At 41.1% G+C, this 25,062-nt stretch overlaps 2 protein-coding genes across 4 annotated transcripts in view; both read right to left on the bottom strand.

Moving 5' to 3' along the window:
- CARS1 (cysteinyl-tRNA synthetase 1) overlaps positions 1-13,347 on the bottom strand; it is a 33,303-nt gene extending 19,956 nt beyond the window's left edge. Inside the window, exons 1-10 of one of the 3 annotated variants that reach the window (XM_058847886.1) lie at positions 13,176-13,343; positions 8,085-8,330; positions 7,258-7,281; positions 5,114-5,205; positions 4,215-4,303; positions 3,819-3,915; positions 3,270-3,368; positions 2,167-2,316; positions 786-926; positions 2-90 (exon numbers count right to left, since the gene is read on the bottom strand). In XM_058847886.1, coding sequence (XP_058703869.1) covers positions 2-90; positions 786-926; positions 2,167-2,316; positions 3,270-3,368; positions 3,819-3,915; positions 4,215-4,303; positions 5,114-5,205; positions 7,258-7,281; positions 8,085-8,330; positions 13,176-13,203 — 1,055 coding nt within the window. In that variant the 5' untranslated portion in view covers positions 13,204-13,343. Of the gene's footprint in view, position 1; positions 91-785; positions 927-2,166; positions 2,317-3,269; positions 3,369-3,818; positions 3,916-4,214; positions 4,304-5,113; positions 5,206-7,257; positions 7,282-8,084; positions 8,331-13,175 lie in introns of all 3 variants that reach the window. The other 2 variants (XM_058847893.1, XM_058847901.1) reach the window with 2 other exon arrangements.
- A 302-nt stretch (positions 13,348-13,649) lies between these two features.
- On the bottom strand, positions 13,650-23,504 carry LOC131584933 (tumor necrosis factor receptor superfamily member 26-like). Its single transcript, XM_058850544.1, has 9 exons — positions 23,181-23,504; positions 21,881-21,971; positions 21,105-21,236; positions 20,837-20,948; positions 20,176-20,243; positions 19,449-19,538; positions 18,433-18,467; positions 15,151-15,196; positions 13,650-14,321 (listed from the first exon to the last, which is right to left on the bottom strand). The coding sequence occupies exons 1-9, from the start codon at positions 23,229-23,231 to the stop codon at positions 14,161-14,163; spliced, it is 786 nt and encodes a 261-aa protein (XP_058706527.1). The 5' UTR covers positions 23,232-23,504; the 3' UTR covers positions 13,650-14,160.
- Positions 23,505-25,062: the final 1,558 nt, after the last annotated feature.

Raw genomic sequence — 25,062 nt, 5'->3', positions numbered from 1 at the left:
CCCATAGCCATTATCCACAATCTTCTTCACAAAATCCACAATTTCTGGCACATATTCACTAACCCGTGTTAAAACATCTGGAGGTAAAACCTTGAGATAAAGAGTAGAATTATATATATATGGAAATATGCACTAAAGATTTATATTTTGTACTGGTTACAATTTTGCTCATAGGCAAGTGATAATAAAATCTAACATTCCTATTTTAAGCTTTCTGCTCTGAAACAATGTGCTGTGGCCACTTTGTCCTCAGCCTTTAAGGGGATGCCAACTCTTCTGACAGAAGAGGCTGACAAGTCCCTCTGATTTGTAAGTAAATTAACCTGAGCCACTGCCTGTGACACAGCATTTCATCTGTAACAGACAAATCTCTTTGTGATGGCTACCATCACGTAATTTCTTAACAGCTGAAGGCTCTTAAGTAGTCAGTCTAAATGCTGAGGTTGGCAGGGATCTCTCATGAAGCCAACAGATTCCAGCTCAAACTTTCAGATTAGTTTATGATTATTTGCTCATGTTACACCAAGGGGGTGGCATGGAGAGCACGCATCAAACCTGATCACCAATTAAGTGATGTGCAACAACTACAACAGATTTAAGATTGTTGGGATGGAAACAGAGCAGGTGCTAATTTAACACCTACCTCTTAGCATTAAAGGAATAACTTTATCAATAAGGTTGAAATATGAAGATTCTTGAAAGCTAGTAAGGAGCTAAATTGTCTTCTGGGTACTGTAAGGCATGGCACATACATTTTTAGAAGAGAAAACAGTTCATTTACTTACGTTGAGTGCTTTCATATCTTTATGAAATTCCCCTTCCCAGAATTTGGGGAGCTTTGAGAATATGGAATTGTCAGTCACCTGACTGCCAAATTTTGTGTCCAACCAGTCAGACAGCAAGTCCTTGGCTTCTTCCAACAGTGTCTAGAAAACAATAATGATAAGAGCAACTGACCCAAGACTTGCTCTGCTTAAACTGTGCAGAAAGATCTCATTCTGAACAGAGGTTTGCTTAATGAGTAAGACATTTGCAATGAGACACTTAGATGTGAATACAGAATAATCCAGGTTTCTACCACATTTTTATTGTATTGTCCTTCATAGATATAGACAAAACAACCAGAGCAAGGAAGATAAAGTGTTAAGTGGTATCTGTTTTGATATACTGATCACTTAAATAGGCATCTGGAACTTACACTGTAAACACCAGATGGGACTTGCAGTTGTATTATATTTTCTGTTCCCACACTGCTACTGGATAATCTAATGGAAGCTTTACTGTTCACATTGCTAAAAAGTGTCTGAAAGACTAATCTGGACACCAGCAAGGATACCTTTTAGTTTTATATTAAAGGATTTCTATTTCTCACACTAGGATATCGTGCAGAAGGTATGATTGCTTAGATTTTAGGTTCTTTTAAAATTACATTAGTTCACTATACACTTTTTTAATTTTTACACTTTTATAAAAGCACTTGATATTAGAATAGCTGGACCTTTTTAAAAAAAACAATTTATAGACAGGGTCTTCTCGGGAAAGGAGCACATAGCCATGTGCACATAGCCACAGAACTAATCACAAATAAACTGAAAGTAAGAGAAGATGAAAATGGAAATCACTTACTAAAAGACAATGACTACTAAAAATAGTTATACTGACTGACTTGATTACTGGGACAGAACCAAAGTCAGCATGATTATTTGTCACTAAATGTAATTGTTTTTAATAAAAATAATCCTGAGCACAACTTTGTGGGAGGTATTTTTGTCTCTGATCAGAGACAGAAACACATGTGTGGAAAACTGGCACCAGTATTGGAATGCCAGAAATAGATGCACGCTCAGCAACCTATAATGGAACTAATTTATCAAGACAAAAATGTCAGAGAAAGTCTAAGTACATGCAAGAGCAAAATTCTCATTGTAAAGGTTAAAAAAAAGGTAATTGATAAAAACAGCATCCAAAAACTCTATAGTTGAAATTAAGAATCAAATTTCCTGTACTGAATGCAAAGTACTAAATAGTTCTCAGTCCCACAATTCTTCTTTCTATGAATTAAAGGTTCCATAATGTCTCAGGTAACTACTACCACCTACAAATTATTTTTAAACCTCCTGACAATTATAAGCCAAATATAAAATATAAAAAGGAGCTCAAACTTACCTCTTGACATCTGTTGATCTCTTCAGCAGAGTGCTTTGCTTGGACAGCTTCTTGTAGAGGGTCAAAAGCAGACTTCACTGCATTCTGAATTCTTTCCAACATTTGCTTTTTATCTGGGTCTGTTGTTTCATTTAGTTTAACTGAAAAGGGCTACAATTAAAAATAAACAAATCAGAAAGCCAGCTGCAGTACAGTAGCACTGTTCTCCATACACAGAATATTATCTTAGCCACATAGTACCTTGCTAATGATGAATAAGACATTAAGCCACAGAAAAAGCTTTGACATCAACTACTGAAACATGATATATGCTCCTCATCAGAAATAAAGGTGCAATCACAAGATTTTAGTTCACATCCAAATTCATTTTTTCAGAAAGACTTCATAAATCACTACATCATCATCCTAATTACTGCTGTTTTCATTTTCGATGCAGCTGATCACCTTAATTGCACAGTTGATTACCACGAATTTGAAAAGGACAAGCTTTATTGTGAAATAGGAAAAGATTAAATGCAAAGTTTAGGGAGTATGTCAGGCAAAGATAGCTCAGCAAAATTTTCAGGCCTCCTATTCCCAGGCTTGTATTCAATTCATTAGAATGATAATCCCTTTGTGATCTGTAGTTCTAAAAATTATCAGAAAATCCCCTTCCCTCACCTTCACTCCTGAATACACTATTTATTAAATCCTTAAAGCTTCTGAGCCTTTTCTTTCCAAGGTCATCAGTGGTACAAAAGGGAAACCTCCCAAGCTTTAAAATATTATGGAGAGATCACCATTTAAAAACTCTTTTAAAGAATTATTTTATAAGTTTGAATTCTAACACACGAACATCCAAATGCTGTTTGAGCACTACATACACTCACAAATAAGTGCTAAGCTCACAGAAATCAGGAATGCCTTTGAAAGAATTTGTCAATTCTAAAACAATGTAAAAATTAAAGTGATATGCAGTTCAAATAACATTTCTAATATGTGCAGTACCAGAACTAAAAGAAGCAGAAAGTTTAAGGAGGTAGCAAAGTCTGAAGCATTCTTTAGATGCTTGCCTACACTACTGAGTGAGAACCTAAAACACAAGCAGTGATTACCACACCCACCTCTGAGGCAGTTCTAACATCTTCAAGTAGCTGATCTGGTGTTGATTTGTTTTCTCTGTATCGTTCAAAAAGGTAATTTTGTCTTGCTCTCTTGATGATCTACAAATCAGAAACACGAAAATATTTCTGTGAAGTGACAAACAGCTATACAAAGTGCAGATAAAATCTGTTATTTAGAAAAGGCACTTCTCTATAAATTTAACAAGCTACAAGAACTACGTGCAATAATACAAATCAAACACACCATACACAGTTAATGAACTACCTCAACAGAATCAATTAATTACCTCAACAGGCGAATAAAATAAATTATCTCCTTAAATACTTACTTTTCATTATTTGTGACAACATTCACTGTTATACAACAATATGGGGTTTGCTACCTCATACAAAACTGAGAAAATGCCTTTGTGCACAAAATGTACGTCTCAGTTAATAAGTGTAAGATTTATTTTGGCTTATCAAGTGGCAATTACATGTGACTCTCTGACTTCCATTCTAAAAGTTGAGCATTTTAGATTGCAATTTAAAAAAAAACAAAACCCTTACCTTATCATCAATATCTGTAATATTCATACAATAGAAAACGTCATATTTAAAATAATCCCTCAAGATTCTTCTCAGGATATCAAATGAGATGTAGGACCTAAAACCAAAAAGATACAGGGATGCTTTTAGTAAACACTTGTATCTGTTCTGTGCACAAACCATTCTAACCTCAATCAATAGCTGTGCAGCAGTTTTTACTTTGCCTCCATCTTTTTTTAAGTTTTTAATCCCACGATGATAAAATATTATACAGTGGTTTTAATCTTAAATTGCAAGCATTGAGTCGAAAGAGACCATTTTCTAGTATTACACTCATCTCAATTATGCCACCTTCTAATAATCTTTTGCTTCCACTAGGCACTGTTATCACCTATATCAAAGTAAGGAATGCAATACCTGGCATGTCCCATGTGAGAAGCATCATAAACTGTTGGACCACAGCAATACCACAAGACCTTTTTTCCATTCTGAGGCTGAAACACTTCCTTAATTGAAAGGGAAGATACAATGGTCAGAAGAAATTAAACACATTACTTCAGGCCAGTAACACCCCATTTGGAGATTAGAACATGAAAACATGGATCATAATTACAAAAAACAAATATTTATTCCATTCCCAACTCTACCATAAGATCACCACTAGCTTTATCATGTAAGAGATATAATGGGGTGTGGCTGCTTATGTTCTATGCATTCTCATCAATCAAGATACCGGGTTACAACAACTTGGACTAAGCAGGGCACTATTCAAACTGTTTGCAAAAGCTTTTTTTTGCACTGAAAAAGGTTACACCCTTTAATCAGTACACAGATACTTGAATACTACATCCCATGTAAAATTAAGACTCTTAATACTTCCTCTTTGCCAAAGGACTTTCAAACAAGACCACAAAAAGTTTTACAATTTTTATATTACAACTATGTAATTGTTGAGACATTTTTTAACAGACAACATCTGATCTGAATAAAGAAACTGTGATTTTATTCTGCTCACACTGCCTACACTTACATGTATTACAGCTGAATGCCTGGCTAGAATGCATGACAACTTGAAACTGGCAACTGAATATTATGCAATATGCACAGAGACACACACTTGGAGTGTATATAGTATTAAACTTGCCCAGCAAATGCAATTGACTGGCACAGAATTCCTGGCCTGTGCTTGTTAACATTCCACCAAACACAACCCAGAGACCTGACTACTGACAGGGCAAACACTTCAGAAACAAGGATTTGATCAGTGCTCTATTTATGTTTTTTGGGAAATCCCCACTTTTCCTTCATTTACTCACCTTACTGCGAGTCAGGCTGTTGTAGAGGCAGAGCCTGGAATGTTTTGTGCCTTCAGGGGGAGACCAGGGGGGCTGCACACGTTTGCCTTTACCTAGGAGAAAAGATAGTTTAAAGAAAACGAAAAAGACACTTTCCACAAGCAGATTTGCAATATAACATTTTCTCCTTATCACATCATTATTTCAAAAGAAAAAAAACCCCACATCTACATGGAGAAAGCAGCTTCAATCCTAGTAATGCTTCTGTTAGAGCCTCCTACAAAGCCACCAAAACCAAAGTAAATTGTTTCAATCTAGTTTATTCTCTACACTCTAACTTGCCATTCCTATTAGCTTTTTGATCTAAGCACTGAGGAAGAGGGTACAAATGTAAAAGCATGCAATTCAGGTAAATTGTTACCATGAGTTATGAAATTCAATGAATCATTAATGAAGTTTTGGCAGTTCTGGGCTATATGCAACACCACTGAGTCTACTGTGATGGCACACCACAGATCTCACACAGAATTTTCAAAATATCTCCAGAGTCCAGAGGTGGTCTCTAGAGCCAATATTGACAGAGTATGTGCACTCAGGGTGAGAGGGAGAGCTGACAGAAAGGCTTAGAAAGAACTTCAACTTTTTATCATGCATTGTTGCTATGTACACAAGGCATTTCTGAACACACTCATTTACCACAAATATGTTCCAGTTCAGCAAGAGGCTACATTTTGCCATTAAAGAGAGCAGATAAACCCCAGGGTAGTATTAGTGACAATATTCTTGCATTTGTTTTCTCTTAAATTTGTAAGAAGCAACATAGCTGTTAAACTCATGGGGTTTTTCCAAAGAGAAGTATGAGCATGTGATTTGTCAAAGAGTTGCAGTTTGCTGCGTACTGCGATGCTTACAGCTGTAATGATGTTAAACCAATTATGACATTAACTAGGAATGAAAGCAAACCAAGAAATTAAGAAATACGGCAAATTTGCCAGCTTAATAGACACAGCACTATCTTTAGGAATTCTCGTGGTATGCATTTTAACTGCAATTAAAATATTATACAAACTATTTGTTTAGACAACAAAATTGCCTTTCTGATCCTGTGTCTCAGGGTGCTCTTCATTAACCCTGTTTCCCTCAATATCTTCATATGCACATTTTGGCTGAAAACCTTCAAGTAATGTAAACATTCATGGTATAAAGAATGTAATCTCTTCATCTTGGTTTTTTTGAGTAACTGCCCAAATAAGAAAAAAAATATGTTAGGTGTAGTACTGTGCCTCACAAAGGGACTTAATTTAATTTTCACGCTAGGAATCCATGAAAACATGTGTCCATTCTAAACATTTCATTGCATGAGGTACTCCTGAACAGAACACCTCAAGTTCAAGAGCAGTCTCTCCACAGGTCGAACACCAAGGTATGGATTTGTTTACTCTTTGATTTACAAAGATTGCTCTGGCATGCTTAATTGTGGCCAATGCTTCCCTCAGGGAAAGAAGCCTGTGTGGCTTAGTCTAATAAAAGATAAATCTGTAAAGCTTTCTTCAGTTACAACCACATGAACATAAGGAAAAACCCAGATACTGCACCCTGTATTTCTCGGCTTGCAAGTTAGGTGTCACATTTTATCCACTACGCAGACGCCAAGGGCAAAGTAGAAGGCTAGCAAAATATTGGTTAGTGTGGTCAAATACACCTCTGCCAGCCTACAGCCTGTCCCCTGGTTGAACTGAAGTTCATTCGCTCTAATCCATCATGGAGTTTTCTGGTACAGCAAAAAAAGAACAATGAAGTGTATTCAAGGTCTAAGAAGAATGGCAGATTTGTGGGTTATTTTCACGGTGAACACTGCAGAACACCATTCCAGGACTCCTGAAACACATGCACCAATCGTGAAGATATAATAACCCTTCAGAAAGAGAGATATAACTTAACAGAAGGAGACATGTAAGAGAGTAAAGATTTCATGATCAGGAAAACGGAAACCTTTTCTCTTACTGCTCCACCCTGATCCACTGAAGTCTACAGACAATCTGCAGTTAGTGGATAAATCTGCTATCAGAGCCAGGGGTGCAGCTGAGATCCCTTCTCTGATGGAAGGAAATAATAACCAGCACAAACACTTGCAGGCACACACAACACACAGAGAATTTACTCACAGCAGTCTGATTTTAACTGCTGGTCTGTTAGGAATTGAGAAGACAAATGGTGAGAGGTTGTGAGAAGATGGCATTGGAGTAATAATAGTTAACAACCATCAGCAAGAATGACAGACATGCATACATTTGTAGGTATTGCAAGCACTATACAACAGCTCTGCGTTGTTATTTTTCATTACTTCATGACTCCCTGAGCAAGGATCTCACTATAAAGCAATTAAATTAGACTAGATCATTGGGAAAGAACTCAGGAGAGTGATGCAGCTACCAAAAATGCCTGCCCATGCTTACACAATGACCTAGATTAACCAGTTAATACTTCCTCAAATCATCAGCAAGCCTAAATTACCAGGCTTAAAAAAGAACCCCAGACATTCTTTGTCCATTATTAATAGCAATCATAACAGGAACTATTCAGTTTATTTTATTGTGGATTTGTATATTATACAACAACTATTTGGTTAACCTTGCAAGGAAAAAAAGCAAGACTGGGAAAATCTTGGTATTTCCAGGAAAAAGCCCAAACCCACACATTCTTTTACAAACCAGAAGATAGACAGCTTTTTTAAAAAAAATACACGTAATCAAATTCTGTACACTGAGGAATTTTAACATTTTAAAAAAATTGATAACTTTTACATCCAAATAGGTCAGGATCTATCAATTACACAGTAACTGTATGCAAGAAGAATGTTATGACTTCGAATACAAATTGATACTATAAAGTGCAAGAGAGCATGAAAGGGAACTTCTCGGAATTCTCAGCAATAACAACCAATACAATGTCAGCTAGTCTATAACCTGCCCACCAGTTTCATATTACTCACTTGTTTGAAGTTTACAAGGCTCATTTTTTTCACTGCTGCCATCATAGATTGCTTCTATGTGTCTGTACCACCGGACAACATGGATATACTGGTCCACAGGTGGCCCCGAAAACTTTCTGAACACCTCCACATCTGCATGTGAAAATGTGAACCCCTGGATATAACTACGAGTGCTCAGGTACTCGTTCAGAGCCTTCACCCTGGCTTCCTCTTCACTAATGCTCAGAATAAAACTGTAGCTGGAAGCTGTAAAGAGAGGCACAGAACATTTGGTCAGCATTAAAAGTAGGAGATTCCATGACCAAAATATATCCTTATAATATACATCTCCCCCTGTAAATTAGCTCCGGCAACTAGTAAGAAATTTGAGAAAATTAGATTTAATACAAGCTACCAAATAACTATGTATTTCCTGTTAACAAGATATGTTCATGCTGCCATAAGTTTTTGAAGACATCCCTCAAAGAGTAATAAGGACAAGAACACAGGTCTTTTTCATTAAGAATATAATCTACCGAAATTGGAGAAAATCCTTCACACAGAGCAAACCTAATCAGTCTCTCTTTTCCATGCTGCTAAAGCACTCATCCTGCCAATGTTTGAATATGATTAATTTTATGCACTGTGGAAAGGCTGCAAATATGCCTACTGAACTTGAGCATGTAGTTAAATCTTTGCAGGGATGTTGCCTGCATGCAGGCTCCCAGTGTGATGCTCAGCTCCTCCTACTTGCTCTAGAAATTCAAACTTCAGCTGCTGCTGTACATTTCCATACTTCTCCCATGCCCCTTTCTCTCCTCGGGCACACGAATAACATTTAAAATGAGTAGAATTTACACAAATGAACAGAAAGGATATCAGATCGTGCCCCTCTCTCACAATTTTTTAATTCCATGATTTCTTTGGTATATAGGCAAAGCAGCTTCAGTTATGTCCCATCTTGGCAAACTCAGGGACATACAGGAAAGCTCTGTGAGTTGGTGTGAATGCTCACTGGAAGAGCAAGCCCTGTGCAAGACAGTGGGTACAAAACACTGATGTTACGGCACTGGGCTAGCACTGCCATTAGGCAAACCCAACATTTACATTCTCCTACAATGACTCAATGTTTGCAGCTCTGTTCGCGTTCAAAGAACTGCACAAACATGAAGGCAATATTCTGTCTAGGTAGTCAGCCAGCAAGGTAATTTAAGCCAAGGTCACGTGCAATAAAGTGAGAGAGGCAGTAGGAGAGCACCTGTCCCTGCTCCCAAACCCCAACAGAGACCACAGCCAGAAGTGTCACTTCTCCCACTGCCAGGAATATCTGCTGCACAAAGAGTTCCCCAAGCATGGAGGTGCTCACAGAACACAACTCTTGGCAAGGCAGGAATGAAAGGAGATGAGAAAGTGATGGCTAGGAGTGGATGTGAGGGATGGCACAATTAAAGTTTTTCCAAATATCATCAGTTAAAATTTTATGAACCATTTTCTATATGGAAATCAATTATTAAAATATCCAACAGCAACTCAGGATGACAGGGAAGTTGCAGCTAGATATCAAGCATGTTTGTATTCAACTCTTTGGGGTATAAATGAGATATAGTGACACGTTGGGAGAACTAATAAAAAAGGTCAATGATTAAACCAAAAAAAATTAAAAATCAAAATTCACTGAAGATATTTAAAATCTGTGACTAAAAGAAGACAGATCTATCTAAATATAGATCCTTCTCAAGGCCCTATCATTTAATTGCTCAGTACTAATAAGGACTAGTAAGGAAATAATGGTTCAACCTTATAGGCTTGCCTTACCCAGCTGAATGGGATTCAGCTTCGGCTCACTCAGTTCATTTTACTATAATCTTTTCACGCTCCTAAATATTTACTGATGTTTATCAGCCCAGAACTTCGCATGTTTATACACGTGAAATAGTTTGAAACAGTTATGTTCATTAACAGTGGAAACCTAAGACGCAAGTCTTCCTTGAAGGTGAATTTTGTATACATGAAACATATGTGGGTGAAGGCAAAAAAAAAAAAAAAGGTATTACAAGAATGATCCGGGCAGAAATGAAACTATATCTCAAAGAAAAGATCTTTTGCAAGGAAAAGCAACACTCAATTTGCAAAGTATTATTATGGTTATTATGACCATTATTCACACATCAGGCTGCTAATGGGAAGCAAGTCAGTGTATCTGAAACAATATAAGTGTTTTCCAACCACATCTGTAAACCAATCTAAAAGGGAAGTTGCCCAAACTTACACACCAATACAACAATATGACAGCACTCATACAAGCTAATTCTGGCAAGGAGAGGTGGCAAACACTGCCTGTGAATGTCAGTACCAGCTCAGCACTGATAAGCTTAACAACCAAAAATTTTTTGAGCAATCTTGGCACTGACATTAGTACTTGAAATTATAATGTTTGGCAGGTTCCCTGTCCCATTCCCAGTGTTCCACATCAGTTTCACGGGCTGTGCTAAGCAAATGACTATGGTAACACTGTCTTGGAAGGCAGTGTAGCAGTGGATCACTTTTTTCAAACAAAAGGAATCAGTGACAGCTGTCTACACAAAATTCTGTTCCGGTGTAATTGATATCACGACTAAAAGAAGAACAGTAAATCTACAGAATCTGGTTTTCTTTGACTTCTATTCTGCATCTTCAGTTCCCCCTGTCCTGCAATTCCTTCAATTTATTAAACACTCCCACTGAAATATTTCCTAGTACCTCCTAAGCGCTGCTACATGCTATTTTCCCACACACTTCAGTATCCCCATCATCCTGCACAGCTCCATCTCATCTTTGCTCAGTCTGCCAATGGTGTGCAAGAGGCAGCTGCCTACTGTCAAATTAATTGATTAATTACTACCAATCAACGGATTCAAAAACTATTGAGGGAGAAGGGCCAATGGATATACGTCCATCTGACCCACTTTCCTTGTTGCTTTAGGAAAACAGGCTGAGGAATTGCCCTTCTCTCCACCTGCAATTTTTTTCCATCCCCAAAATAGAAAAACGACAGTTGTTACTACTCAATTGCATCAGGAAGTGTCTCCTTGACAGCAGAAACACAGGAGTACTACAGAGCTGTTGCATAACACTGAATTTTTGCTCATGTGGACAGAATGATCCACAAATATTGTATCACACAAGAGGAAACAAGCACTGAGCACAAGTATTGGAGAGGTAGCAAAATAACCTTGAAAAATCACAAGAATTAATGTTAACAATGTAACAGTAAAATGTTGTTTCAAAAAAAAATTCCACTGCAGACATCAATTAATACAGTTCTCACTCACGCAACAATCTCTTTGGGTGATATAATCATCACACATTCTTCTTTCCATGCATGGATGCTTCAGAGACTATTAAAGGACAGTGGGAATTTGTCTGAGAGACTGCAGCAGCACACAGATTCAAAGGCACAGGACAGCTTCTACATTTTATTTGCACATGAAGTAACTTTTGAGGTTTAATCAAGACACATAACCCCCACAATATCAAATTTCATTGAAAATTTTCACTTTTATTAACTTGAAAATGAAAACCTCTGCTCCTTGAAGGTGTGGACAGCAAAGTAAATACAGGAAAGCCATAAAGTAGGCAGTAAGCTAGCTGACACAAAAACAGGGAGTTTCTTTGCTTCAGGGTAAAATTATGTTTCCTGGGCTTCCCTGAACCTGCTAACTTTGTCAGTCATAATCAGATGGCAGCGTAAATATTCTGGAAATTCTGCAGGCATTCTCCAAAAAGAAATCTTACCCACTTCTGAATGTTTTTAAATGTAATTTCTCATCCAACTTGGCTCTCACAAATTTAAGACAACCCACAAAAGACAAATATAACATTATTAATATGGCTCCAAACTGGCTATTTATCATTCTGCTCAGCCACTCTGGTACCTTTGAAAAGAATTCCAACCATCTGCTCAGCCAAGATAAATTCTCCTTTTCCATTAACATTTCACAAGAACCAAACCAATGCAGTGATTCCAGCTAATGCCAGACACAGCATACACAGAGACAGAAAAACAAGGGATTTATCAAGACTCACACATAACGAGCAAGAGTCTTTTAGATGAGCTGGGATTTTTAAGACTGGAGTATCCCACACTAAGGAAGAACTTGTCAATCCTGATCACTTGAGTCCTGAAAGTTTCACTTCCACTTTTCCTGAATCGAAACTAAATATAACAATTGCAGTTTCAGTAAAAAAAACCCACCCTAACAAACAGTGGCTAAAGAGTTTCTCAAACTGCGCCTGAATTGAGCCTTTCTTGGTTTTTGTCCCCACAAGATACTGAAAAGACTTCTGAAAAAGCCAATCCCTTGACAACAAAGAATGTTTCACTTGTAGTGGGAATTTATTCACCACATTACACACGATGAATAAAAAGCAAAGTAACTTTCAGTAACAAAGGAAAAAGGGAAAAAAAAAATTTGTATTTACAGATCCTTAACTGGAATGACAGAAATTTCCAACCTTTTACATACCATAATGGTACTTCATACTTGCATGACTGGTATTCCAAGTTTCCACTTGCTACAGAAGTGCCAGAAATTACAGTACTACCCTAGCCCTCCTTCCATATGGAAGCGAAAAGTACAACCAATCATTAAAACACGACCACAAAAAACGTCCGTAAAAGTCCAAAAGTTCAGGAGTGAGTTCAGGGGAGAACACTGATGGCTTGGGAAAGACAGCACGGGAGACACAGAGAGAGGTGAAAAGCACGGACGGACGGCGCGCCGAGCAGCGCACGGACCGAGCGCAGCCAGCGAGCTGGGGGACAGCTGTTCCCAGACGTGGCTGACGAGCAGCTCCGAATTTTCTCCACGAGTCACTGAATGCCAACATTACCCTTACACCCGCGGCGAGGCACGAGGCCAGCCTCATGCCGCGGGACCCAGCTGCGGCAGCGGGGCGCCCCGGGCGCGCCCCACGCCAGCGGAGCGCAGGGGACGCGCAGGGGAGGCGACCCCGCCGCCACCGCCGTGACAGCGGCGGGGCCGCGACCCCCGCCCCCGCCGAGCCGTGACAACCCCAGCCGCCCCTCGGGCCGGCCCCGCCGGGGGCCCGCGGAGCCGCTCGCCCACCTACCGTGCTCGGCGCTGGCGGCTGCTGCCATCCCGGTGCTGCTGCTGCCTCCGCCTGCCCTCGCTCCCGAGCTGATGCAACAGCGCGTCCGGAAGCCTCGCCCCGCCCGCCCTACGCTACTTCCGACGGGCCGCGTCACCCGGGCAACGGGAGCGCCTCACGGGCCGGCCCCACACGGCCCTGCCCGGCCCGGCCCAGCCCCACACTGCCCTGCCCCGCCCGGCCCAGCCCCACACTGCCCTGCCCCGCCCGGCCCCAGGCGGCCCAGCCCCACAATGTCCTACCCCGTCCGGCACGGCCCCACACGGCGCTGCCCGGCTGTGAAATGACCGGCCAGGGCACCGCGGCCACCCCGAGACCCAACAGCGCCGTGCCAGCCAAGCCCCGGCTCCGACTGCCGCCGCCCGCCTTTCCTTAAATAGCTCCAAGGACAGAGGCGCCGCCGCCAGGACAAAATCCCAGAGCCAGGTTCCGTCTCAGCCAGGCTTTTATTGCTGTGCTTCAAATATAACTGTGCTAAGCAGTCCGATACAGAACAAAAGCTTTTCGGAAATGAAAGCATCACAGTACTCTCAAAAACAGCAGCGGACTTTTGTTCCCCGCCACCCAGGTTGGGACAGCCCAGCACGGCCACACACTAAGGGATGCCGGAGCTCTTGGTTCCCAAGTAGGCATCCAGCACCTGAGTTTCATATTTTACAACTCAAAGGTAGGAAGGTCATGTAAACACGAAAACAACAGAGACATTTCACACCTTCCAGGTCTCTGCATAAGATAAGGAGGGTATCAACTCCATTTCTACTAGCAGTTTCTGACGCCCTCATTTAAAGAAGTCTAAAGACACATATGCACCCAGGAACATTTTTGCAGCTCCTCCTAGACATTAATCTTTAGCTTCTAGTTTACTTAAAAGGTTATTCTTTTTAAGGTGTTCGATTTGTTGTAATAAGTCTCATTATCGATGCATCCAGTAAATTAGTAATACACGTTACTTTCCTGAGAAGCATCTTACAGGATTTTCATCTCTATTATTAGGAAATTTAGAAATAATTTTATCAATATCATTTTCCTGTAGCTGTGTTTTCATAAGCTGCTTCCACTGTTGTGGTGGTACTTCCTTTATAAAGACATCAAAGGTCTTGCTCAGTTCTGCAAGAGGAAACACACAACACACATCATCCATCACTGGAATTTAAAACACAGGGTTTTTTGCTTTTTTTCCATAGCTCCCATACATACTTTCCCCTTAATTTTCAGCCAATCCTGATTTTCAGACCTGCACCAACCAAATAGCAGCAGCAGCAGGGTTTGGCACCTAAGAAGCACCAGGACAAACAGGTTTTCTACTAAAGTGATCTTGAAAGTAGCTAAAGTGCACATCTCAGAAGTGGTCTCCTCAGGCAGGACACCACCCAGTAAAGGCGGTTTTTAGGAAGGCTTCATTGGCTGGCATGTTCCCTTGGAAGGGCTACTGAAGAGGAAGATTTAACCACTTCACTAGGCTGCTGTCATAGGTTTGGCACATCAAGACCACCACAAGCTGGATGTCCATTGCTTGGACATCCAGCACAATTTGCTGCGTACAGGTGGATGTGTGGAGGTTTGATGTGCTCTTCAGGTGAGGGGACATTTGACAGAGAGATCTCTCACTCTGACTTGCACCTCACTGAGCAAAGGAGAGTACACTGCTGCTGCAATGCAGACTCATTTTAAAACATTTTTCAAAAATTTGTACCATTCTTATTCTTAAAATCATGACTGCACTATACTCCCATGCAGAAAAGTCATGCTCCAAAGTAGAAGAGTTCACCACAGGGATTAGAAATGCAGCAATAATCCTGTTTCAGCAAATTTTACAATAAACTGGAAGCCTTATAGCTCTAACCAATACTCATTAGCCTCTTTATACTACTCCTTAAGTAGACTAAAGTCAAGAGGAAAAAAACCAAATTCCAAGTACTGGCAATTTTTTACTTACCACTTTGAGAGAGATCTTTAACAATTATCTCATTTAATTCTTGTACCTGTAATACAAAGTTGAACCATTACTCCAACAAATCAGGGTGCTTCACTCACTATTATTTTTCTACCTACTTGACAGCTTGCTTTTACAGCACACACAGCAAAAAGGGGAAGGGGAGCAGATTTCAGAGCAGAAAAGTACTGGAGTAAAGAAAATTGCAGGGCGAAACAAAGATGCTACTGGCTCCAAGGCAACATTCTCTGCTATGGCAAAAGAGTAGCTTCTGCTGGGGAGATGAATGAGGCAGAGTAAATTAAATGGGGAATTGAAGGGTTTTTCCCCCCCAAGATATCACTTCCCATACTTCCTATTACATCTTTAAGGCAAAGTTTCCTCTTGTTTTGACTGAAAGCTCTAGGACTAGTTAAGAGCTCAGCTAAAGGGACACCCATATTAGAGAAAATGCAATGATAATTTCACACACGTACACGTATCTTACAATTTGCTGGAGTTCCACTTGGAACATCAGATAGGGCATTCTGCTGAAAAGCAGAATTCTAGACAGGTTTTCCTGCCAGTGAGGACTTAGCAATCCTCCTCAAACACACTGCCATATGGCACTTCCAGTTACTACACAGGACAGTGCCCAGCTCAGAAACCACACTATTTTCTGCTATTTTCTTCTGGGGGAAGAAAAGGAGATACTTGAAGTCACCAGGTATCAGGGAAACAAAAGGACAGCTGATAATCTGGAAAAGTTACAGCCTTTACAGAATTAGACTTCAAATGGTTTCAGAGCCTGACTCTCCATCTCCCTGGCTATTCTACATGCACTGGAATACATACAGGGTAAGGCTCACAAGTTACCTCCACAACCACCACAGGAAACTTCTCCTGATGTTCTTACTAATGTGGATTGCTGCTTTTTCCTCTCTAGGTACAGAAGGTAGGCACCCCTCCTAGAACAGGAGGGAATTAAATTGCCTTGCTGCACCTGAGCTGCTTTAACAGCACCAGGGACCTCAAGCCTATTGCTGTGTCAAGACTGGTGCTCAGAACTGATGCCAAGTAGCCTGTCAGCTCCATGGAAGTGCACAACCTTGGGCTGGCTGTGGCTGGATTAGCTTTCCTAGCAGATAAACTACAATCAGTTGAAAGAAGCCAGTGAGCACCTGTGTCCATTGCATAGCTTTTGTGAGGGGAAGCCTGCAAGAAAGGCTCCCTTCCTTTCTTGCATCGTCAGTTCATTAAACAAGCATAGCCAGGGAGCACAGCACCAGCTGCTCAGCATGAACAGTACAAGGACAAAGCAGAGTAGCACCTCCAGCATGACAGTGCTAAAGCTGGCAAGCTTTAGGAATATTTTGTTAGATGTAGAAAATGAGGATAAGGAGTAACTGTTCTGCCCAAGACTTGCGTTTATTAAGGTGCAGCATCCTTGTGAGTATAAGCCAGAGTTCTTTCTGCTTGCACAGGGTCAGTGACCCACAGGTGAGACCACAATGTGGCCAAAATGCCTAGGCAGGGATGTGAGGGGGAACTACCCCACATACCACACATGCAGTTGTACATCATTCTCATTGAAAACACTTTCTGTTTAAGAGTATAAACACATTGAAGACATTAATCTTTTTATATAGGATAATTCTTAAATAGGAAACCACATGACTGAAAGAGCACAGCATGGCTGACACTTTTGTTTCAAAACCCAGCATCAGCTATTCAAGTATCAGCAGTTGTTGGGGCATTGGAGCAGTATGAATTCACTGGTTGTTTGGAAGGGAAAGTGTGTAGGTGCCAAAATACTCGGTCTCAGGACTGCATCAGTGTAACTCTGCTTAGCAAATAAGCTCTTACAGCAACATGAGCACTCCAAGTGCAGACTTTGCATCTGCCTGTGACAGCTCTTACATGAGAGACAAGTGGCACCATGCACCAATTTGTAACTGCATCATTCTACAACCATTTTATTCAAATTAAAGATATATTATATTTGCCTATTCCTATGCAACAGCATTTTGACCAGGTTTTTTTTCATGTTTCTTCATCAGCTTCTACAAATAGATGAAGTGCTGCAAATCTGGCCAGGGCGTGAGAGGAGACTCAACCCAACAAAAAACCTGGGGTGTTTTACATATTTGAGCCACTTATGGACCTTAAGAAAGAAAAAAAACAGAGTTTAGGGTGAGCCTTTGAACAGCTCTTTCAATTCTGTTTCTTCAGTCTTCAAGTATTTTTGACATAAATAATTTGAGCATTTAATTACTCAAAATATCTAATTAATTACATTAGAAAAGAATGTACACACTGGGTGGACAACGCATTGGTGAGGGACAAGAGAAGCTCCAGGGAGAAAGAAGTGCTGCATGCACACTGTGAGAACAGCTTAGATATTTTCCCTAGCTCCTCATCAAGACTAACATTTGCTGTGTGAAACTGAGTTCATTTTTGCCTTGTGGTGCTGGTAGGGATGTAGCTTCTAACTAGAGAAGCTAAAGCCAGCTTGTATTTACTTTGTCCAGTTTTGTATTTCTATCTTGCAGAATGCTAGACTAGCAATAGGTTTTCTTCAGATTCAAACAGTAAGGTTCAGAAATAGTGTTTGACTACAGGATACCAGGGTGTATCAAGTTTCAAGTTGGAACATATGACAGTAGCCACTCTCAGTTGGATAAGCCTTTTGTAGGGATGTACTTTGGAACTAGTATGCTCTCAGCCCAGAACCCCTCCTCTTTTGGGACTGCTTATGACCAAGAATTCAGACTGTCAGGTCCTGGTCTGGAGCTTGTGTCATGAGCCCAAAGGCAGGCAGACTCAATCACTCTACCGGATTAGGAGTGGTTAAGTCTTGTGAACAAGTAATTTGAAGTCAACAATGCAATGAGAGCTCGAATACCACCATACAGGTAAACAATAGCTGTCATCAGTTGTGGAATACACGTCTGAAGCAGCAAAGAAGAAATTAAATGGATCAAGGTATCACGTGGAGACAGTCTGAAGCAAAAACTTGAAGCTAGTCCAAGTTTTTTCCCCCACTTCCAAAGCATCCTTGTCACAGGCTCTGAAGTGTTTCCAAGTATTGACAAGGCCAACTGCAGCAGACACATGCAGCTACTGAATGCATCAGGCACTTGTGAATTAATATCTGATCTTGTATGAATCACAACTTATTGCATCACAGGAACACATCCTACCAGATATCTACAATGAGACAAACATTGAGGGCTGTGTATCAAGGTGCAAGGAGGCTGTGAACAATCAGACTGAGATGAAACACTTGATTCATCACATACTTACCAGACCTCCCTCTGCATCTTCACCAGTTGAGGCAGCTGAAAACCAAAATCAGTGTTTAAGAAACTTACAAGAATTGCAGCAACTTAAACATGGCTGAATTCACACAAGACTTATATGCAATAGAAAATTTTGTAACACAGCCAAAGCTTTTAAAAGCCACTTAGTTTCTTTGACCTGTCATACATTTCACCCTTATCTTCCACCAACAGCACACTGTGCCTTAATACAGAGAAGAGTCCTGGCTTAGTAAAATGCAGACCACCAGATGCAGTTTGGCTTTTAAGCCAGTCTTGCAACCTCCTCTATGCCAGCTTTTGTTTCTCAGCATTTTCATAGGCTATTTGCAATACAGAAGAATAGACACAAATTGTCTTTACTGCAGTACAATCAGTAAGACATGATTTGAACAAACTTGGCATTTAAAATTCAGAATAATTTTCAATATTATTTTAAACATACTAGTAGCAAAAATACTTTAATACACAATAGTGGAAATAGAAGTTTCCAGGGAAAACAGCTCAGTTTCTGCTAAAAAGTAAATTCATACAGGACTTATCAGCCTAACATTCACTTAAGAGGTTCAAGTGACTAAAGGGTACCAATTTGTAGAAAAAAAAATCTCCACAGCCAAACACAGTGAAAGTAATTAGTGATCTAATTAGTTGCTACTTTTCGCCCCATGCATCTGAATCCACACACAGGTTTTTCCTCTTTGCCAATACAAGGCAAGCAGATTGGAGAAGTCCTTTATAAGGACCTTACGACAATCTTGCTTTGAAGCAGAGGCATCTGTCAGCAAGATAAGAAAGTTCATAGTTAAGGATTATGAATCATGCATTTTATTTACCAAATAAAACTCTTCATTTCACAGGACTTGCTAATTTCAATCACACGCTAAATGAACTAAAGCTTAAACAGGTCCCCTGTAAGGCAACACAAGAACCAGGGATAGCCCCTAGTGCACGCTTTGCCTAACCCTGGAAAGCAAATTTCATGGATAATAATCAAGTAGTTACCTTTATGACACTTCAGCTTTATAATAACAGCAATTAGCAGAACCAAACCAAACAGAAACACCAGAATAACCCAAACGAGAGCTCCCTGCCCTGCAAAGTAAGGAAAAAAAAAATTAGTACTGAAACACTCCCCCAAAAAGTTATTCCTTGCTGTCCTAGAGAAAAAAAAACGTAAGCCCAGAACTAATACAACAACCCAGATAGTTTGTCCTGGAAAAGGCACTGGGACTCTCAGCTGCCGTGAACATGTGAGTACTTGTTTGCATTGTGCATCACGCACACATGCTCCCAAAGGCAACAGGGACTTGCAGAGAGATGCAATACAATTCCTACAGAGTTTTCTGGAGAGACACTTAAGGGGAAACAAGTATGCAAAAGATGATAGCAAGCTTTGGGTGCTGTAGCATGGACAGTGTGTGTTCCTGGCAGAAGAAGCTACTCCAGGCACAGTAAACATATTTGCACTATCCATAACTTTCAAGTGTGTCACCCTTGCAGCTTGAAGAACCAGGCAATACAGGTAGCTTTTCACCAAGTGAAACACAAGGTGGTCTGTCCTTTCAAGCCCTTTGAGAACTTGTCTCTAGCAAGTAACTCCCAGACCAAAATGCAGCTGCTGTTAAATATGACGCAGTAGTTGAAACCACTGTTTTACAGACTGCTCTAGTGTTATTAGCTTGAAGCCACAGACCCAAAAACCAAGCTGAGTGGGATTTGTATACTACACCTTGATTGGGCAAGCTTGGGTCTGTAGCATCAGTGGAATTCGGCACAACCTCTTTCCCGTCCGGATGCCTGAAATGGGTGGTAACACAAAGTTGTACCAACACTTCCAGAGCAATACATAGCTCTCTCCAGGCCTGATTATTTTTCAGACAGAGCTTAGAACCATGAATGAACATGCGTAAACATGCATAAACTTTGATAGAAGCACACTTTTAAACAATCCAAGATAAGACTACAAGATAAAATAACAGCAAAGCAGATAAAATTAATGTGTGTTAGCTTCTAAGTGGAGGGGGAGAAAAAACCAAAACACCGAGTACAGGCATTATTCATGTACAGTTAGTTTAGTTCTACATCCTGAGATTTTGAACTCGGTGCCAGAGAGTTCATTCAAGTGTGTTTCTGGGGAAATACCAACCTGAATACATGAAAAATGCAAGTTTACAGCCATAAGCAACAAGCGCAATGACACTAAAAATCAACACCTTTCTAGGTCTCAACATCACAGGCTTTGACATTCAAAATGTCAAAATGGCATGAATAATGCCATTGGCTTCAGGGCAATTAATTACAGCCTGATGACATGAGTTTGCTATTGGCACAGATTGGGCCAGAGCTCTAACATTTCCTAGAAGGAAAATAGTACTTATTCTCAAACTTACATTTCACTGTTTCTCTGACATCTTTCACAGCCCTCATCAGCACAGAAATACCCTTGTTTGCACTGGCATTCAGCATTCTGTGTCAGAGTACAGGATCTCAGCGTTATCTGATCTAAAAAGAAAATATAAGTTAGCAAGTGCAAAAATTATACTCAGGCCATAAATGCAATTTACTTTTAAGTTCAATATGCTCAATGAAAACCAGGTTTTTCCATATCAAAAAAGGGAAAATGGTTAAAGTTTCATAATGCTTCATAAGGCTTGGTACCCTCTTTGCACTGTCTGCAAGGCAAGCATTCCTCCAAGCTGTTCGCATGGGGAGTAAAGTCTTTTCCTTCTTTGCAAGGGTCACATTTTCCTCTCAAATGCGAAGCACTGCAGTGATCAGCAACAAAAGTACCTGTGGAAGAAGAGAACTGGCAGCAGCAGCAATCTCAGGGGATCTTTTGACAAAATGCTAAGCCAGGATATTACAACACAGGTTTCTGGAGAGAGTTCAACCCTTCCTTGCATGCCACACAAACGGAGCAGCACAGGAGAGTCAGGAGGCACATTTCCAAGGATGAGTCAACTGCAGCAGCTCAGGGAGCCATGTAGACACACCACTGCTGAAGGAATGGGGCAATCTCAGGGAGAATTGCTTTCAATAAACTTTTTTTCTCCCACCTAAAAGCACCAGTAAGTTTCTGATACTTAGAAGAGGTTTTGTCTTGGTGCAAAACTTGTTAACTCTGCACACATTGTGCAAGGAGGGGAGAGCAAAACCATACTGAAGTTTTGCCTATAGACACAGAAATATCACAATTTCCCCTAAGGCCATCCTTTGTGTTAACTAAATTACCTCAAACACAAGCAGATGCTTCCTGGCTTGATGCCAAAGCACCTCTCCCAGTCATCAGCTGTTGCATTAAGGGGCTCTCACTTCAAAATAGAGCCCAGCCTTTAGAGCACCAAGAAGTCACCACAGCTTCAACCAGGCTTAGACTTTCATGAGATGCAATCTAAGAAACAATAGCTATCAGCTGTAACTACTCAAAGTCTTACCTGCTTCACAAAATACACAGCAGAGACCTTGATGGGAGTACTCTGTCTCCCCACAGTTCGCTTGGGCTCCAGGCATCGTCAGTAGCATAACCTATAGCAAACAGGCAGCTAGAGTGATTCATCCTCCCAGGACACGATAACTATCTTGGGGATTAACTTGTAAAGGCTTGGAAACACATTCAGTAGTTTATGGGAAGCCACAGAGGAAACCCAAACTAATTTCTGCTAAGCGCTGCTCACTTACTTGTCAGCAGTAATTGCCAACACAAAGGTGGAGTTAAGGCAGCACCATGCAGCGGCTAATGGGTTTTAGGCAACTATTGCTAAACATTCCTGCCTCCATATAAACTTTCGTTTTCTCTCCACTAGCTCACTGCACTTGAACTTCAGACTCCAAGGTTTCTGCGTTGTGCCTTTTTCCCTTCCCCCACCTTTTTAATTCATCGGAATCAGTGCTAGTCTTGCTCAAGCAAACTTGAGGAAACGCCCTCTCATCCAACACGTCTCCTGCCTCCAGTCTGAGCCTGGAGAAAAGCTGAGTCATTAACAATGCGGGGGGCACCGGGTATGATTTTTTGTTTCTTTTTTCTTTTTTTTTTTCTCTCTTTTCGGGAGGAAGAACCGTGCAGGCCGTGCACTCCTCGGCAGAGCTCCTGCGCCAGTGACAGGTGCCTCTAAAGAGCGCAAGCTCGGTGCTGGTACACCTGAGTCACATCCCTCACGAGACACACGAAAGAAACCTCTAGAACAAAAGGAGGAGGAAGGGAAGAGGGGGCCGCCGAGCTCCCCGACACTAATTGCCACCAGTGGGGAACTTCTAAGCTAAAACCAAGAGGGTCCCGCTTTTTCAACTCTCTCCGCTGTAGACTCAATGTCTTCCTCGTAACTGTGGGGAGCCGAGAAAACTTCTAATTTCACAGTTAAATAGCACAAGGACCATTAAAGAACTCACTTCTTGCTTGTAACTTTTTTTTTTTTTCCGGAGGAGAAAGGGAAGGGTGGCAGTGAGTGCATTAGAGAGGGATGCGGAGGTGCGCATTCCCTGAGGGCTCTGGGTTCACAGTAGCGGCGCTGCCGCAGGAAATTCCCCGAGACACCAAACACGAACAAAAAGTTCGGGAAAGTTACTGAAGTCTCTTGAAGAAGAAAAGGCTAGAAAAACCCACAAGGCTCCTTCACACTAGAGGAAGACTTTTTTCCCCTCAATATACGGGATGTGGGTTCTGTCTGGGCGGCGGGCAGGAGGACGAGCCCGTACCGACAGAGAGCGGCCCCTGCCAGAGCCCCACCCGGCACTCACCAGCAGCAGCAGCAGTCCCACCGCTCGCCCGGCTCCCATGACGGCGCCCATCGCTTTGGGAGCCCCAGCTGAGCCGACGCTTTTATCCCCGCGGGTGGGGCTGTGCGCACGGGAGGCGGTGCCCCCCCCCCGCCCTCCCGTCCCACTGTGGGATGCACAAAACCCGCCTCAGAAAATAGCCTCGTTTGTTTCCCCTAAAACTCAGGCGCTGAAGGGATGCTGACCCCTGTTCACACAAAGCAGAGTGAAAGGCTGTAAGGAGAATTTTTCCAACACTGAGCAAGCGAAGTGCATATGACCGGGTGTTCTAAAGCCTTAAAAGGGCTCCCGCGTTTCTCCTCAGCAGTTATTCCTCCTAGAGAAACAACGTTTCTGGCCATGATTTTCCTCAAGAATACTTTTCATTTCCCATGTGCATATATCTGGCATGTAGGAACGTTCACCTCCAGATGCTGAAATTGGATTAAAATTAATGGCACAAGGATTCATAGGCTGTTCCTTTTTGGATTATTGTATAACCTCTGTGGCAGCAGCCCTAAAAGTTGGAAACTCTTCCTGTGCTGGTACTTAATTAGTTTGTGAATGTTGCTACTTTCTCTCACTGAACTGCTGCTCTTATGGTAGCTGTTTATTTATCAACTACAAGTCCTAGTGAAAATTCCTGTGGCTCCGTAGCTTGGTAAAACTGAAATAATCCAAACAATTTCCAGTACTCACACTGAGAACAACTAAAGCCTTCCTGCTCAGCCCTGCTTCTCTTTGGTTCAGGGGAGCTTGGGTTGTTTGGGTTTTCTTCTGTTGTTGTTTGTTACCCATTCCCAAAGCCAGAATACAGATGTACCTAAGGCATGTAAAACAGCCCTACAGAAGTGGAGAAGCTCCTCTCCATAACTCAAACACATGTCCCAAAGGAGGATGAGTGTGATGAGGAAGGCTGTGCTGACAGGCCAGAGACGTGCTGATTTGCTGAAGTATCAAAGGAGATATGTTTCCACAGTGGGTATGTTTATACAGTTTTACATCCTAACACTTGGATGTATCCCAACCAGGAGCACTTTGAAGCCACATACTTCTGGCAGGCAGAGGCAACTCCCCCTCTCTGAGTTTTACACCATGTAGCACAGGTCAGACTTCCTCAGAAAGAGTAAGTCTGCATGTAAGAAAGAGTAAGCACTAGGATGATGTCCTTCAAAAAGGCACCTAATCTGGATCAGTAATGTTGATATTCTTCAAGGACGTTTCCTCAAGGGTGAAGAATATTTTGGTTTTCTGGAGACTTTTGCCAATAACAAAGCTACTCTCACCCATTACTATTTGTGATAAGTTTCCTGAATGTCAGCTTCCAGATGCTGGCTCTTACCCTGCCTGTTCATATCAGAGAGCTGTAGTTCTCTCCGTGGAACAATCTGCTCACTATCCTAAAGTCTTTGATATAAAGGTTTCCTAAGTTCAAGACAAGTTTGTACATTTCCATGTACAACAGTGAAAATCAAAGGAACCATTTCTCTTTCTGTGGAAGTTGCTACAATTAGAAGACAATTTCAGACAATTTCTGACAATTTCAGCCAGAGGGGTATAAAACTGCTATTGCTATTCTAACCTATGACCCAGGTCTGACATTCTTGGAGGCAATTTCCTGTTGATTTTCCTCTAAAAAGTGATTTACTTGTAAAATACAAGTATCAAACGTAAAGTATATCAAACACAAACCCCAAAATAATTTGTCAGATAGACTGCCACTGAAAGTTGTGTGTAGTTTTATTTCAACATATCAAGCACAAACAGGTTTCCCCTAACTGGGGAATATGACGAGGAATGTACTTAAAAATTTGGAAACATTTACATTGAAAGATAGCCCAGAATGGCACCACCACTAAGAATT

This window comes from Poecile atricapillus, chromosome 1 (genome assembly GCF_030490865.1).
Source record: "Poecile atricapillus isolate bPoeAtr1 chromosome 1, bPoeAtr1.hap1, whole genome shotgun sequence".
Taxonomy (NCBI): Eukaryota; Metazoa; Chordata; class Aves; order Passeriformes; family Paridae; genus Poecile; species Poecile atricapillus.
Note: the sequence above shows the minus strand (reverse complement) of the source record. Positions and strands in the feature narration are given on the sequence as shown.

Coding starts and splice junctions, on each gene's coding strand:
- LOC131584933 (XM_058850544.1), bottom strand. CDS start 23,231: ATGGGCGCCGTCATGGGAGCCGGGCGAGCGGTGGGACTGCTGCTGCTG. Junction 20,949..21,104: donor TTGCAGACAGTGCAAAGAGG/GTACCAAGCCTT, acceptor TTTTCTTTTTAG/ATCAGATAACGCTGAGATCC. Junction 18,468..19,448: donor AAAGCTGAAGTGTCATAAAG/GTAACTACTTGA, acceptor TTTGGTTTTCAG/CTGCCTCAACTGGTGAAGAT.